The sequence below is a fragment of the Grus americana genome, chromosome 1 (assembly GCF_028858705.1).
Source record: "Grus americana isolate bGruAme1 chromosome 1, bGruAme1.mat, whole genome shotgun sequence".
NCBI classification, from domain to species: Eukaryota; Metazoa; Chordata; class Aves; order Gruiformes; family Gruidae; genus Grus; species Grus americana.
Window position 1 is genome coordinate 1,057,652 of NC_072852.1, and position 15,638 is coordinate 1,073,289.

The 15,638-nt window shown below is 64.3% G+C and overlaps 1 protein-coding gene across 2 annotated transcripts in view; it reads left to right on the forward strand.

The window, feature by feature from the left end:
* Window positions 1–15,638, forward strand: part of SND1 (staphylococcal nuclease and tudor domain containing 1) — a 138,007-nt gene that overhangs the window by 11,002 nt on the left and 111,367 nt on the right. For both annotated transcript variants that reach the window (XR_008575445.1, XM_054813103.1), the window contains exons 5-10: window positions 961–1,121; window positions 1,336–1,427; window positions 2,081–2,239; window positions 2,660–2,766; window positions 3,043–3,133; window positions 9,022–9,135. Coding sequence is in view for 1 of the 2 variants with exons in the window: in XM_054813103.1 (XP_054669078.1) it covers window positions 961–1,121; window positions 1,336–1,427; window positions 2,081–2,239; window positions 2,660–2,766; window positions 3,043–3,133; window positions 9,022–9,135 (724 nt within the window). In the remaining variant the exon portion in view is untranslated. The remainder of the gene's footprint in view (window positions 1–960; window positions 1,122–1,335; window positions 1,428–2,080; window positions 2,240–2,659; window positions 2,767–3,042; window positions 3,134–9,021; window positions 9,136–15,638) is intronic.

A 15,638-nucleotide genomic window follows, 5' to 3' on the forward strand; every position in this document is an offset into this window, starting at 1 on the left:
ACTTTTCAGGCACTTCTGGACTTGCCTGTTGTGCTGGAGGGAAGGAAACGGGGGGTGCAGGTTGGGTGCTGTTGTCCTCTGCTTGTGCTGGGGGGACCTGGGCGACCCCGCAGGGACCTTCTGGTGGCTTCAGGCATGCGGGGGTCTGCTGCTCCGCTCCTTCAACCTCCTCCTGCCAGCGCGCCCGGTGAAGCCGGTCACCCTGACCCCCGTGACGATGGTGCAGGATGTGCAGCAACCCTGGCTGGGTGATGCCGCTGCTGCCAGCTCCACCGCCAGCGTGATGGGGCTGGTGCAGCGCAGTGAGTGCAGGACTGAGCTTCCCGCAATTAAATATCGCCTGGAGCGCGTCGCTGCTCCACGTTTGCTCTCCTAATTCAAAGGGTGTGTTAATTAATGGGTGCGTGAGGTGACTCTCAGCCACTCACTCAGCAGCTACTTGAGTCGGGTGCTTCCGCAGTGAATTTGGGATTCACCAGGTTGCAGCTTTACCCTGAAGAATACTAAAACACAAATATCACCGACTTTGTTTAACGTGAGCCACATACCTGGGTTTGCCGTCCCTGCTCTGCCACGCCAGGGTTTGGGGCTGCCGTGCCTCCCTGGGGCTGCCTTTCCATCGCGGTGCACAAAAACAGCCTCTGAAAGGGTTGCGGGGGCTAAACCTCCCCAGTCCACTGGAGATGGTTCTTCCAGCGGTGGGTATTCGGACATCGATGGTGCAGCCGCGGTACCGGAGAAACTTAGTTTGGTTTACTGTGCGTGTTGCTGTCAGCAGCGCGAAGCATTGCCCACCGGCTCACCCAGGCGGTGCCTCTTCTAGATGCGAGTGGTCAAATCACTAAAGCATCCAGAAAAGTGCCTGGAAGGTGGATGTTCCTGGTGATAAAACACGCAGGAGCCGGCAGCATCCTGCCTGCCCGTGGCCTGGCCTCACCCCGTCTCGTCCTGTCCTTGCAGCCCCGAGCAGAGCCGGCTGGCAGAGCTGGAGGAGCAGGCCAAGAGCGCCAAGAAGGGGATGTGGAGCGAGGGGACGGGCTCCCACACCATCCGGGATCTCAAGTACACGATCGAAAACCCCCGGCACTTCGTGGACTCCATGCACCAGAAGCCAGTCAACGGTAAGCTGGCACCAGCTCTGGCCCTCGCTGCTGGGCGCTGGAGTCGCCCTGCCCTCCATCCTCCGCTGCCTGCCCGTGGCCTCGGGGGCCGGCTGCCTGCGCCGCGCTGCCTGGGTACCACATCCTTGGCATCCGCTCGCTGCAGAGAGCCGGCTCCACGGGTGCTGCCGAGCCCCTCCGCAGCAGGACCAACCTCTCTGCTTTTGCTCCGCAGCCATCATAGAGCACGTCCGGGATGGCAGCGTGGTGAGAGCCCTTCTCCTCCCCGATTACTACCTGGTCACCGTCATGCTCTCGGGGATCAAGGTGAGGCTGGGCTGCTGGCCCCGACCCCGGCAGACATGCTCAGCAGTCCCCTCTGCAGCGAGTTCCCTCTGGAATTTGCACCATCATTCGTTGTGCATCCTCCTCGGCGCCTTTCGGCACCGGTGCAAGTGTGCAAGGGCTCACACCCGTACCTGCCTGCTGCCCCGGCTGCCAGGACCAGGGCAGGGAGGGATGGAGGCGGGGGTGCGGCTGCCTTGTTGCCCGCTGTGTTGTCCTGTGTGCCCCCTCCAGTAATGGGCTGCTTGCAGCCCGTGGTTGTGCTGGTGCAGGATGTCGCTGCGGGGATGGGCACAGGTTTGGGGTAGGTGGGTACCAGCTCCGTGCTGAGCACCGGAGCCTTTTTTCCTTATCCATCTGACCCAGGCTGCACGCACCAGGATTACGGTGGGAGCTGGTCTCCGTACCCACTTTGCTCCCAGCAGTGTTTGCTGGGGCAGGTAGAGGGCTGTGTCGGTGCCAAATGGCACGGAAGCGTTGGTACGCGTGGCCCCCAGTGTGCAGCCCCCCATCCCGTCTCCCAGAAGCCAGGGCACGGGGGCTGCGTGCAGCCTTCCTCCCCACGGAGGTTTCCCACCCCTTGCCAAGGCTTTAGGGGCCAGCCCCTGCCCTGACCGTCCCCCCCTCTGCCGCAGTGCCCCACGTTCAAGCGGGAGGCGGATGCCCCCGAAGTCCCCGAGCCGTTTGCAGCTGAAGCCAAGTTCTTCACGGAGTCGCGGCTGCTGCAGAGGGATGTGCAGATCGTCCTGGAGAGCTGCCACAACCAGAACATCCTGGGCACCATCCTGCACCCGGCAAGTGGGGCTTGGGTGGGAGAGGGTCCCGGCGGGCTGTTGGTCTTCGCTCGCTGGAGGTGCTAAAGGTGGTTGCAAGGTCCAGGAGCCTCGGGTGGCGGCTCCAAGCAGCCTGGGAGTCATGGGCTCTTTACCGGTGGGTGTGGGAGACCGTGGTCTGTCTGAGCAGCCCACGAGGAGAGCAGAGCCCCGTGGGCATGGCTGGGGTGGCCTCTGACAGCCCCGGGGGGCGCCGGGCGCTGCGGCCGGGCTGTGCAGGGGGACCTCTGTTTGGGAACCTCTGGCACTAAGGGGCTGAGCGGGGCGGGCGAGGTACCCCCTCGCAGCGGAGCAGGACTGGGAAGGCAAGCTCTCCTTGGGGTAGATCCCGGTGCCACGTCCCCCGGCGGCTGAGCGAGCGCCTCCTCCCCTTCTCCGCAGAACGGGAACATCACCGAGCTCTTGCTGAAGGAGGGCTTTGCCCGCTGTGTGGACTGGTCCATCGCCGTCTACACCCGCGGCGCTGACAAGCTGCGCGCGGCCGAAAGGTGAGGCTGATGCCTGGAGCTGCAGAGCTGGGTGCTGGGGTGGGCGCGCTCTGAGCTGCACCCATGGGGTGTCCGGCGTGACTCCAACCCCTTTTCCCCATCCATGTGTGGGTCCCCCCGGTGCTCCCCGGGGTGGGAGGTAGATGCCATCTCTCCTTGCAAGTCTGTGCCAGCCCCGCTGCCTCTGCCAGAGCTTTGCCAGTCGGTTTAACGTACGGCAGGTCCGTCCCTGCTGGGGACGCCTGCCCGGGCATCACGCCTGTCCCCCACTGCCAGGTTCGCCAAGGAGCGCAAGCTGAGGATCTGGAGGGACTATGTGGCCCCCACGGCAAACCTGGATCAGAAGGACAAGCAGTTTGTAGCCAAGGTGAGTGGCTGGCAGAGCGAAGGAGGGGACAGGCAGGGTCTGCCTGCGCGAGGGCAGGGTGCCCACCTGCCCTTGCCGGACTCAACATGTGCTCGGACAAAGCCCGCAGGGTTTTGCGTCGGCTCAGTCCCCACCATGGGCGGTAGTGCACGACCGCCCAGGCGCACACCGGGATCTCAAGCAGGCCTGGGGGGGGGAAGAGGTGAAACTGAGGGGAGGGGAAGGGCCCACGGTGAATGGGGCCGGGCCGGTGGGTGCTCCGGGGCCTCGCTCCAGCTGCCGGCTGCTGCAGAGATGCTCTTGCCCTGCCTGCTGCTCCCCTGCCTGCGGAGGGCTCTTGGGGCTTGGCAGAGTTTTCCTCCCCTTTCCTGCCTGCGGTGTCAGGCACGGCCCCTGCCCCGATCCTGGGGGCTGCTGGTGTGGAGCCGTGGGGCAGGACCCAGCTCCGGGGCCTCGCTCGCCCCACGGGTAACGAGGGCAGCTCCAGGCGTGCCCCGCCACAGCGATGCCCGCGTTCCTGCCGCATGGAAACCGTGCCTACCCCTGCCCTGGCACGGTTCGGAGCGCGGAGCCGATGCAGAAGGGAGGATGCGAGGGAAGGGAAGCGGGGCTGGCCTGGTGCTGCCCCTGCCCAGGGTGGTGCACGTCCCCGTGGGGGAGCATCTCCCCCGGGTAGGGCTGGCTGGCAGCGTGGGGTGGGCTGCGGCAGGGCACGGGGGTCCGGGCACCGCTTGGGGCGATGCGGGGGGGGGGGGGGAAGCAGCCCGCTAGATGGTGCTGCCGGCTCGCCTGGCACGGCGGCGGGGGGCTTCAGTCCTGCTGGAAACCGGGAAACGTGCAGCAGCTGGGCTTCTTGGAAAGTCAGCTTAACCCCTGCGCTCCCTCCCGCACCCTGGTCGCATCCTGCCCTGGAGCATCCTTCCAGCTGCTCCGTCCCTGCCACGGAGGAAGCCGGGGTTGTGCCCAGGCACCCTGCCTGCAGGCGCGGGAGCCAGCCTGGCTGCTCCTGGGGGCTGCCCCTGCCCTGCCTGCCTGCCTGCCGCGGGGGCTGCCGGCTGCGAGGGAGACTGGGGCGGCAGGGCTTGGGGCAGAGCACACCTGGCCGGGTGCTGGCTCAGGGAGCTCTGGAGCTGCCGGGCAGGGTAAAGCCGGGAGCTTTTGCGGCTGCTCCAGTTTCAGCTGCGTGGTGCAACCGGCTTAATTAGCTCATCCGCACGGTGCCGTCGCTGGGATCTGCACGGCAGCTCCCGTCCTGTGGGATGAGGCTGGGGAGGTGCTGGCTCGAGCTTTAACTCTGAGCTTACCTGCCTGCCCTTCTCTGCAACCGGCCGTTTGTCAGCTCCGATCTGGCTGATAGTAGCGGGGGTCCCCAAAAAACACCCAGGCAGTGAAGGGTTTGCTGGGCTTTTCCTCTCCCGGTGGCCTGAACAAACTCGGAGGGTTGCCGAGGCGGCCAGAGGTGAGAGCCGATCCCTGGGGAGCAGGACCGTGGTTGGTGCCTACCCACGGTGCCGCTGTCGCAGGCAGAAATAACCCCCGGGCCAATGCCCCTGCGGGCACGGCGCTGGCGCGGTCGGAAGTGCCATCCTGCCGCTGGCAGAAGCTGCCACCGGAGCCCGTGCCAGGAGCCGGCACGGGGGCTGTTAGTCATGCTTTGCTCAGCAGCTTGCGGAGGGCTGGTGGAGGGGGTGGGTGGACGCTCCTGGCATTTCGAAGGCGCCCGTCATTTTGTTGAATAGCTCGTGCGCAGGCTGGGATGCTGGCGGAGAGCTGCGGCGGGCAGGTCTCTCGTCCTGAGCACCCCGGCAGGAAAGCAGAGGTGTCTGCGGTGGGTTTGGGGCTCAGCGCCATCCCCAGCTCTGGTGCCGGGTGTTGCCGTGGGGCGGCAGCCATCCCTCCGCCAGCGGTGGGAATCCACCCCCGGTGCCGTGGAGGGGACCCCGTGCGTAGGCTGCATCACGCTTAGGGCCCTGGGGCCGAGTGTGCGGGGTGGCCCCCAGTTCTGGGCACAGCCCCTTGCTCTGCCGTGGTCCCCCCCAGTCTGGGAGCGCTCCCCCCCCCAGCTCACTGCAGCCCGGGGTCTGCTCCGGCACAGTTTGGCTGCCTTGGCTCTGCAGTAAGAGCCCCCAAACGCGGTGAGCACCACGGTGCTGTCCTGCTTCCTGGGGAGGAGACGCAGAATCTCTCTGCCTTTGGTTGAAACCTGCTCCTTGCGCAGGCCCCTGCAAATCAGCGTTTAGGGAGCCGTCAGCCAAAGCCCCCCCCCCCGGGCGCTGCCGGTTTTGCAGTGTCAATTTTGGGTCTTTTTTTTCCCTTCCCGGGAACTGCAAGTGACAGGGAAAACCAGGACAAATGCCTGCACGCCTCGGAGTGCCGGAGCTGAACCCAGAGCTGGGCACGTGCCCGGTGTCCCCGAGGGGCCGCGTGAGCCCCGACCCGTCCTCCCCGTGCCCTGCAGAGGGGTCCGGGTACCCGCGGGTGGGCAGGCAGGCAGCGGGCAGGCAGGCAGTGATTGCTCCGGCGCTGAAGCCGCCTCCGTGCTTGGCAAAATGCCGAGGCACTCGTTTGCGGCAGCAGAGCTGCCGTAGGAGCTGCCGTGGGGCAGCGGGGGGGGGCAGGAGGAGGAAGATCCCAACCTGTCTTTGCACCGTTGAGCAACCGCGGCAAATCGGCTCTGGCTGATTTTGGATCCCGCTGCCGTCGCGGTCAGCTGCCGGCGCAAAGGCAGAAGCCGGCGCTTTGAGCGGAGGGGTTGATTTGGGGAGAAATTAAGGCTTGGCCTCGATTGTGGATTTGATGCCTGTGAGTGGCAAGAAGAAAAGCGGCGGAATAAAAATGTGAAGAGGCTGGAGGCTTTCTCCCGAATTCCCTACGTCAGCTTGTCTTAGAGCACCCAGGAATTTGGGACAGCGCTGCTTAGAGCTGAATACTTTATGCTGGGAGCTATGCCCTGCCAAAAGCTGTTTGTGATGCAGCCTTGTACGGGGGCTGGGAGGGCTGTGCGAGGTTGTGTCCTCCCATCTCCCCGCCGCGGGGCAGGATCAGCCCCCTCGGGGTCAGGGGGGGACGGCTGAGAGCAGCAGCTCTACCTGGGGGGGTGCTGGGCTCCCCGGGCACCCCCTCGGCCGCATCCGGGCTCACTGGCCAGGCTGTGCACCGCCTCCTCCGTGCACGGATCCAGCGCTTTGCAGGCTGGAGGAGGCGGTTGTGCACGAGCTGTGCCTGTGCCTTCCCCCCTGCTTTGCAAAACCCTTGGAGCTTTTTCGTGGCCAAATCGTCTCAGATCTCAGTGGGATCTGCCGGAGCCAGCCCGGGAGCCGCTCTCCTGCCAAGCTGAGCACCAGACCCTGCCAAAACCCCCCCAAAAGCAGTTTACTGGTTGGGGGGCAGCACCGGTCCCTCTCTCGGTGCTGGGTACTGAAGTGCCGCCATCCCCGTGGCGCGAGGACAGGGTACGGGAGGATGCTCCGTGGGCAGCAGCCTGGCCCCAAGCCCTCTCCCAGGAGTGCTAACGAGCTGCCCTCGTTACGGCGGGGCAGGGAGTGTGGCAGTATCAGGCCGCCCTGGGGGGCTGCGGGGGGGCACGGTGGCAGCGGAGGGGGGGAATGGCCCTGGGCACGAGGGTCCTCAGCCCCGTGAGCACCCAGGGGAGCTGCTGGGGTGAAGCCGGTGGCGGGGGCCGGCAAAACCCTGGGGTGGAAAACGGGAAACCTTGTTGGGATCAGCGCTCGCAGCGAGAACGACGTTGTACATGGGAAATATCGACAAGGCAGCGCTCTGTCCTCCTTGCCCTGGGGGAGCAGCGACGGGGGCGAGGGCAGCAAGCCTGGCTGGGGCTCGGCCGTGGGTCGCTGGAGGAGCTGGGTGTGGGGTGAAGGCTGTGTCTGGGGGGTTCAGTGAAGTGGTGCCGGAGCGCGCAGGCTTTGCAAGAAGCAGCTGCAGAGATTTTAGAAAAAAAAAAAATAATCCTTTCAATCCATTTATCAAAGTGCCTTTCTGAGACAGGTGAAGCCACAATACATATTAGATAAAGGAAGCTGGCCGCAGCAAGCTGAGAAATTGTTAGCAGGAAAAATGGCACGGCCTCTGAGGCTGTGCTGAGTCTCCGGTTTTGCTGCCGCCCTCACCCCTGTGCCCCCCTCCTGCCCGCAGGGTCCCTGGGGGGTGCGGAGCGCCTGCTGCCGCTTCCGTGCACGGGGCAATGCTGCCGAGCCGGGGCTGCGGCTCCTGCCTGGAGTGGGGGCCGGTGCCCGGGGGGGGTGGTGTGGGGGGCAGCTTCCCCAAAGAGCTGGGGGTGGAGAGGGGAGGTGGGCGCCCCGGGATGGTCCCCGTGTCCCGCAGCATCCCCTGCAGAGAGCTGTCGCAGCCGGGTCAGCCTGGCAAAGGGCTCTGCAAGTTAATTCCTGCCAGGAAGGGGGTGGTCGGGGCCGGAGGGGCTTGGCGAGTCCCCGGTGCCGGTCGTTGGCTCCTGCACGGAACCGGGGCTGTGGTGGGAGCTGGCGGCTCTGCCCTGCTGCTGCCGCCTCCTCCCAGAGAGCAAATGAGATCCGACTGCTGCTCCGGCATGGAAGTGCGGAGCGTGTGCGATGGATGTGTAATGCAGTGCGGGATTTGCCCCCGGATCTGACCTGCAGCTCCCCTGGCTGTGGTATCTCATCTTCACATCTAGCTTTTTCTAAGCCTTCTGCGAGAGGGAAGGGATGGATGCCCAGCGTGCTGCTGGGGGCCGTCCTGACCCCTCCAGCGGTGGGGATGCCCTGAAGCATGAGATTCGATTACTCCATTTCGCATGCAAACTGCTCTGGGCTCGGTTCTGCTATGAAAAACAGAGGATCTGGGCCCCGGGAGAGGCCGAGTCCCTGGGTAGGGACGTCCCCTGGGGGGGTTTGCTGTGCCGAGAGGAGCCCTGGCAATCCTTGGTGTCTGCTTTAATTTTAATTCCGATAATCCTGTTATCCCTTTGGCTAAGCACGTTTCGAGGGACTGATGTGCTTGCTGGGGTAAAAAGGGCTGCAAGTGGAGCAAGTCTGTGCCCTCCTCCCTCCGCTCGCCCCCGAGCTCTGGGTGCTGCGTGGGGCTGTGCTCCCTGGGCTCGTCGTGGATGAGCCACAACGGGAACCTCCTGCCCCGGTGTGACTGGGGGAACTGGGTTTGTGCTGGGAGCAGGCGCGGAAAGGTCGGTGCCGTGCCGGCGAGAATACCCGGGTGCCTTGTCCTGCTCTGCCTGCTGCCGCTTGGTCCAGGCTGGAGAGCAGCGTTTAATGAAAACAGAGAAGATTAAAACAGCGTGCCCTGAGCCCTGCTGTCCTCCACCTGCCTGCGCAGCCCTGCCTGCTTTTGCCACCAGTTTTTCTAATTAATTTGCTCCCCGTGTGTGTGGAGAACCACCAACCAGGACACGCTGTTGCACAATCGCAGGGTGGAATAGTCTCTGCCGCGGGCTGTGCTCGCTCGCTCCCTCCTCTCTGTTCGCTCATCCATCGTCCAGTATCGATGCCTGTGGTCCAGTCCCTCTCCAGTTTTGTTTCTGGAGTGAAACCCTGGGGGGCTGAGCCCCAGCGCAGGATGGTGGGCGGCTGGCGATGTGCTGGTGTGCCGCGGTATCGCCGGACGGGGACCTTGCAGGGCTCTGACCAGCGCTGAGCTCCTTGGGCTCAGAGAGCAGGATCCCGGATGCGCTGGCAAGCCGCGTTTGCTCCAGTGACCCACTGGGCACCTTCACGGGCTTGGAGCCCTCGCTCTGTGCCGGGGGTGGGGGCTGGGGTGGGTCGGGGAGGGTGCCAGAGCCTGGGCAGCATCGCGACGGTGCCTGGCTCCAGGGCTGGTGCTGCCCTGGGTGTTGGCTGCCTGCAGGCGCGGTGTTCACCTCGGCCTCTCTTCCTCCCCAGGTGATGCAGGTGCTGAACGCGGACGCCATCGTGGTGAAGCTGAACTCTGGGGACCACAAAACCATTCACCTGTCCAGCATCCGACCCCCCCGGCTGGAGGGGGACAGCACACAGGTGACCGTGGGGACGTGTGGCGGGGAGGTGACCGCGGGGCGAGGTGGGGAGGGTGCTCTGCTCCGCTCCCCAGCAGTGCAGCAATCGCCGGTGTCCGTCACTGTCCCTGGATGGAGTCCCCTCCCAGTGAGGCTCCTCTTCAATCTGGTCTGACTCCCCCTGCTCATTCCCTTTTTCTTCTTGGGGCACCCCCATCTCACGGGATGCAGGAGGTCTGGGGGAGGGTTTGAGCATGCCCTCTGATGGCTGCGGGGAGACTGACGCTTCCCTCGTCCCCTGCCTCAGTTTCCCCCTCTGTATTGCGCGCGCCATTGCGGTACTCTGCTCTGGGGTGGTGGGAGAGCCCCATTTCCAGGGCGCGGGGCCGTGGGGGCCATGCGGTGGGATGCTGCTCGGGGACGTGCTGGCGGATGGGTGACCCGTCCCCGTGGACTCGTGCCCCTGGGTGGGTCGGCACACGGGCAGCGGGGTCCGGCTGCTCGGCATCCTCGGGTCCTTTGCTGGCGTGGTGCTGCAGCAGCAGCTCTGCCCTCCCCTTCCCCTGCGGCCTGATGTTTGCCCATCGCTGCGGGGGGAAGCAGGAGGCTGCAGGGCTGCTGGAGGTGATGCAAGGTGGGCGAAATCCTTCGGTTTTCCTTTTCCTCCCCACTGTGCCGTTCAGTGAAGTGCTCGGCCGTGTTGCCCTGAGCATCTCTCCCCTCCGCCGTGGGGCTGGCTGGGGTCGGGGGGTGCTTCCCTCCTTCCTCCCCACCCCCGGGAGCAACGGGCTCCTCTGTCCCCAAAAGACGCTCAGGTCTGACTCAGAGACCTGCAGCATCAGGATCTGACGGAGAAATCCTGGGGACTGAAGCCTTTGGAAAACGCCGCATTGTTCGCGCACAGTTTGGTCTCCGCTGTGCTTGGTTTGAGCATCTCGCAAGCCGGCGTGCACTGGACCTCGAGCCCTGCACTTGGCGGTGACATGAAAACGCCCAAAACGAGCTCTGCCGTGCGGCTGCAGGTCGCACGCCGAGTCCCCTTCACCTCCCCTCAAAGCGCCTGTGCCGGGAGCCGGGACGCTGATTTGATCCCCGTGCCCCTCTCTCGGCACGGCGCTGGTGGCGGCGGGGGCAGCTGGTACCTGCCGGCAGGGCTGTGACCTGCAGCGTGGGCGTAGGAGCCAGCACTGCCCGGCTTCACCTGGCGGCAGCCGATCTAAAGCCGTCCAAAATTTCCTCAGGGCAGGGCTTTATCTGCTCGCTGCTTTATTTCCATCCCCCGCCAATGGTCGATGTACTCGAGAGCTGCCGAGACACCCGCCGAGCACCCGCGTTGTTCCTGGCGGAAGCCTCCTCCTCCTCCAGCACCTCTCAAGATGGCGAGGAGGGCTTTCCAGCCGGGAGCAAAAAGCCAGCCTTCACCCGGGATTACACGAAAGCTGCCTTTTCTAGGGCTGGTTTTTTCACCCGAACGGCGCTGACGCGCAGAGCGCTGGCTCGGGCTGGCCTCACCGCGCTGGCAGGCGACGGCACCGCGTGCCACGGCTCCCCGAGCTGTTGGTGTGTGCAGGGGTAGAGCCCGGGTTGCTGTGGGAACGGTGATTTGGAAATTCCTCCCTCCTAGGATGCCGCCTTGTTTTGTACACACTGAATTATGAATAACTTCCCAGATTAGCCTTTTCCTCCCGCTGTTTCTCTGGCGTCAGCGCCGGGTGGACGGGAGCCGCCGTGAGCCGAGCGGCACGCTTGCACGGCAGGGAGGGCGCGAGGCGGCTGCAAAGCGGCCACCGGTGCCGGCGGGGGGGACCCGCTCCCTCGTGCCCTGCCGGCACCGTGCGGTGCTGCCGGGAGGAGCGCGGTTTCTTTGCGGAGCGGTCGCGGTCTCCAAGGAGATTGCAGAAAGGCGGCTGCCCCCTGCCATGCTGCCGGCTCCCCTGGCAAAATCCTTCACTTGCTTTGGCACTGCGGCCCCGGCACGCGGGCGGCTGCCTTCTCACTGCCTGCCGGGAGCTGCCAGGCTCGCTGCCAGCCCTGCCGCCATGCACGGTGCTGCCCGGGGGATGCTCTTCCCCCCGCTGAGTCTCGCTGCAGATGCCCCGGCACCCCCAAGTCACCGGATCACGGCCAAGTCGCTGGTCTGCATCTGGGTTCTCGTTTGGGGAGCACGTAATTGCATCCAGGGTGTGCAGGTGCCGGGTCCCGCTGCCAGACCCTGGAGCGGTGTGAAATGATCCGTCCTCAGGAGCGTGCGACCCCAGGTCGTGCAGCACCGGTGCGGAGCAGGAGCTGCCTCTGTCTTCCTCCTCTCCTTCCTTCTCCTACAAGAGCCCATCCTGCCCCGGTCTCGGGGGGAGCCTGAGCGGCCGTGACGGCTGTAGTGGCGAGATTCAGAAAACGCACCTTTGGGTGCTTGGCTCGCTGCTGCCGCGCCAGCCTCTTGCTTGGGCATCCCCGAACCAGGAGGGTTTCGAGCCCCGGTGCGGTGCGAGCTCTTGTGCCCTTCGGGGTCTCCCCAGCGCTGGCTGTGGGTGCCCGTGCACCCTGCAGGAGCGAGTTGGGCCACCCTGGCTTCTGGGTGCCCCAGTTAAACCTCATTTATTCCTTTCTTGGTTTTATTCTTCTTTAGGCCCTTCTGCATTTTCATCTCCGGCTTTGCTTATGCAGTTGCTTAATTATCTGTGAATGCAGTTAATGAAATGTTTACCCCCTGCCCCCTTCCAGATCGTTACTTAACAGAAAAACCATCAAAAAACCCCAAAGACCCACCAAAAAGGGCCCATCCTTGCTCTCCCATCCCTGATTCGGTGCTTTGCTGCTTGCGGGGGGGATGCTGCTCCCCTTTAATCCCTGCTCTGTCCCTCTCTGCGCCGGGGTCTTAGTCTGGGAGAGCCTCATCCTAGCAAAGGTGGAGCCTGAGCTCGAGGTGCACACATGCATATATATATTTTGGGTTGATTTGGGGCTGTTCTGGAAGGTTTTACCACTGAGGTGGTGGTGGGGGGTCTGGCAGCTCCGTAGCAGAGTGCTGGGGCTCGGCAACGTTGGCTGCGAGCGGCTCTGCCTGCGGTGGGGGCTGGATGCGGACCCACCGTAGTAGGTAGCACATAGTTGGTGCGGCTTTGCCGGGGAGATCCATCTCCTTCCCGCCGAGCACAAATTGGTCCCAAGGCACCTGATAGAGTAGATGGGAAATGACAAACTGAAAATTCAGCGTAATAAAATCCTACAGCCTTTCATCTCCCGCCTTCATCACCCAGCGCGAAATGAATCCTGAGAGCAGGAGCTGATAGCATTTAATATCTCTATCGCTTGTCTCTGTCGAGGAACGTAATGTATTCAGATGAAGATGCATCTCCCACCGCTGCCCAGGTGCTGGGTCTGCAGGTGCGGCACTGGTGCCAGCTGGAAACCCCCACCGGGACGGCCGGAGCCCCTCGCCTGGACGGTCCCCTTGGTTTGGGGCAGCATCTCCGGAGCAGGATGCGGCACGGCTCCTTCCCACTGCGCGGTGCCAAAAGCCGAGTGTTCCTGGCAGTCCTTCCCCAGGCCACGTCCTGCCACTGCCGTGGGCTCGCCGGGCTGGAGGCTGAGCCGTGCCGCCACGCTCACCGCGGCCGACGCTGCGCTCGCCTCCGGAGAAACTGCCTGATCCTTGTCTGGCCGGGCTGAAGCCAGGGCCGGTTGTGCCACGTTTAAGCCTGCAGCCTTGAAGCACGAGCTTGTTTCACGGCAGGACCTCATTTCACGACTGTGGTCCGTATCTGGGGTTCGAAATGTGGGGTGGCCCGACCTTTGGGGTGAACGAGGCATCTCCGGGCGCGGGGAAGCCCTTCCCCGTCCCTGCAGCTGATGCCCGTCACTCCGGCATCCCGCACCGCTCAGCCCTCGTAGCCCATGGTGGGGTTTGTGGTTGGTCCGTCTCGGTGGTGGATCTGGCTCTGCTGACGCAGGGTGCCGCTGCGTCGGATCGGACCGAAGGCAGAGCAGCCCGTGTACCGGCGGGCAGGCTGAGGGTGGGCGCAGAGGAAGGAAGATGGGAGGAAGAGCAAACCCCCGCGGAGCAGCGCTGGCTGCCGGGGGCTCCGACCCGCCGGATCCGCAGGCGCTGCCTGCAGTGGGCAGCAAGCCGCGTTTCTGGCTTCGGGACCAGGACCTTCCCGGGTCTCGGTGTCACCACCGTTCCCGGCGTTTGGAGTTTTAATCAGGAGTTCGCTCCCTCAGACAGCTAAATTACAGAATCTCGTTAGCAGCTTTGTGCTCGAGCAAGCCGTATTTGCCCAATTGGTGCAAAAGCAATGCAAATCTGCTTCAATCCCTTGATTTATCTAAATTGATATCTTAATTGGTAATACTCTTGGTGTGGGGGAGTCAAACACATGGACAATGATTCGAAGAGAAAAAAAAGGGGAAAAAACGGTCCTGCTGGTGGTGGGTTGGGATTTTTTGAAGTCTGGAAGTGGGGCAGTGTCCCCTGGCCGGAGCGGGGCTGCGGGGAGCGATGCAATTGCTGCGGGGGGCTTGGGGTTCTGGCAGCGCCGGGGCCCCTCCATGGCCCCAGGATCCAGAGGGAGGAGGTGGAAGGGAGAGCGGGAGCGGAGATGTCCCGGCTCCTTTCCTGGCCGTGCCGCTGCTCCGGGACTCGAAGGTCCCTGCTCCTGCCTGCGTGGCAGAGATAAGGTCGACGCTGCGGTTGGGGATTTCTTCAAGGATTGTCGGGCAGCCCCGGGGCGCCTCCCAGCCGTGTTTTCTGAGGACACAGAGCCAAGGCTGTCTGGTTTTTCTTGTTTATCCTGGACGCTGGCTCATGCCCTGCACCGACGCTGGCGGTGGGGTGCTGGGGAGGGCTCCTGGGCACCTTTGGGTGCCTCCAGCTCCCTCTGGCCGGGTGGGGGGGTCTCTGGAGGAGCAGGACCCCAGTGCTGCACCCACTCCGGCTGCCGGGGCTCGCCGGCTGCCAGCGTGCTGCCAGAGGGACGGCAAGCCTCGCGTGTGCCGGGAGCGCGTTTGTCACGGCGGCAGCTAATTGCAAAGCTGACGCGAGCGTCAGGGCTGTCACCGCACCGGGCAAAGTTAGAGGAGTCGGCGCTGCCGCAAACAGAAAGCAGTGAAAAGCTGGAAACGCGAGGAAGCTGGAAATGGCTTCAGAAAAAGGAAAAACAGATGGATTCGGGCTTGGGTGGGTTTTTCCCCGTCTCAGATGGGCTTGTGCGCGGGTTCCTTGGCTCTCTGATAGGAGAGGGAACTGCTGGCTCACGTTGGGCTGCGAGCGGGTGAGGGATTAGCCGGCCCCCGCGCCTGCCAGCCTCGGGAGAGCGGGAGCTGTCACGTCACCCGTTGGGGGTCCTTCTTCCCGGCCGCGGGGACCCTCGCAGATGGGAATCAGCCCCGCGCTGGGGCCGGTGGGTGGGCGATCCCGCAGCCGTCAGGCTCGACCCGCCGGGTGGTCTCAGCATCTCTGCTCGGCTGGGGTGCGGGGCCCCTCGGTGCTCGCGATACGGCTTCCCCTCGGCACGGGGGGGTGATGCTGGGTGGTGCGCGTGGCCCCGTCCGTCTGTCCGCCCAGCCGGGCACGTCGTGTCCTGCCGCAGAGACCAAGGACGCCGCAAGGTTGGTGCTCCTCACGTGGTGTTGGACTGCAAACCGCCGGCTCCCAGGGGTGCCGGTATTTGAGTCCCGACAAGGATTTTTCTCTGCCTTGAATCTCGTGTCCGATCTGCCTTCCGGCAGCGCAGCCCGGTGACCTTCGTCACCCCCCCGCCGCCAGGCAACGCCGAGCGATGCCCGGATGAAGGCAGAGCGTCGGCCACGCGGCGCGAGGGCGGGTGATGGATGGTGGCCCCCGGCAGCACCGCTGCTACCGCTCCTCATCCTTCTGCCCGCCGGCTCTCCGCCACGCTCCAGCAGATTTTAGAAAGAGCCGTATTTTACCCAAAGCCCATCAAACAGCGGTGCTTTCTCTCTGCTCCCTTCGCTGACGCTTGCTGATTGCCAGGATATTTATGTGGCACGGGAAGCCCTCTGGAAAAACGACCTGCCCGGCTTACGGCCGGCCCCGGCGGGTGCCGCTGGGCGCTGCGCAGCCGAGGAAGGGCAGGGGATGGACCTCAGGGTCAAGGGCAGCCTGGCCCCCACCGGCTGCTGGTTTTGACGCTGTTTGCGATGGATTTATAACCCTGTTTGAGATTTGGGAAACGAGCTGTTCAGGAAGGATCCCGTCCCACCTGCTTTTAGCAATCGCAGCTGCTTTTTTCCCTGGAAAAGAGCTTTTTCTTCCAGCGCTGTGACACTTTGGGGTCCCTGATGGTGTGCAGGTCTTGCTGGCAGAGCCTCGGGCGCCTGCGGGTGCCTCGTCCCGCTCGGCCCCTCGCGGTGGGAGCTGCCGGCGGTCGGTGCCGCGCTCGGCGAGGCGAGGGCTGCTCGACAGATGGTTTGCAGGTGTCTGCCTGGTGCTTTGCTGCAGCAAGCCGGATTTTGGAGAGAGGGTGGCTGCGCTCGGCTTGGCAGAAGTTTGAACGTTAGCTGTGA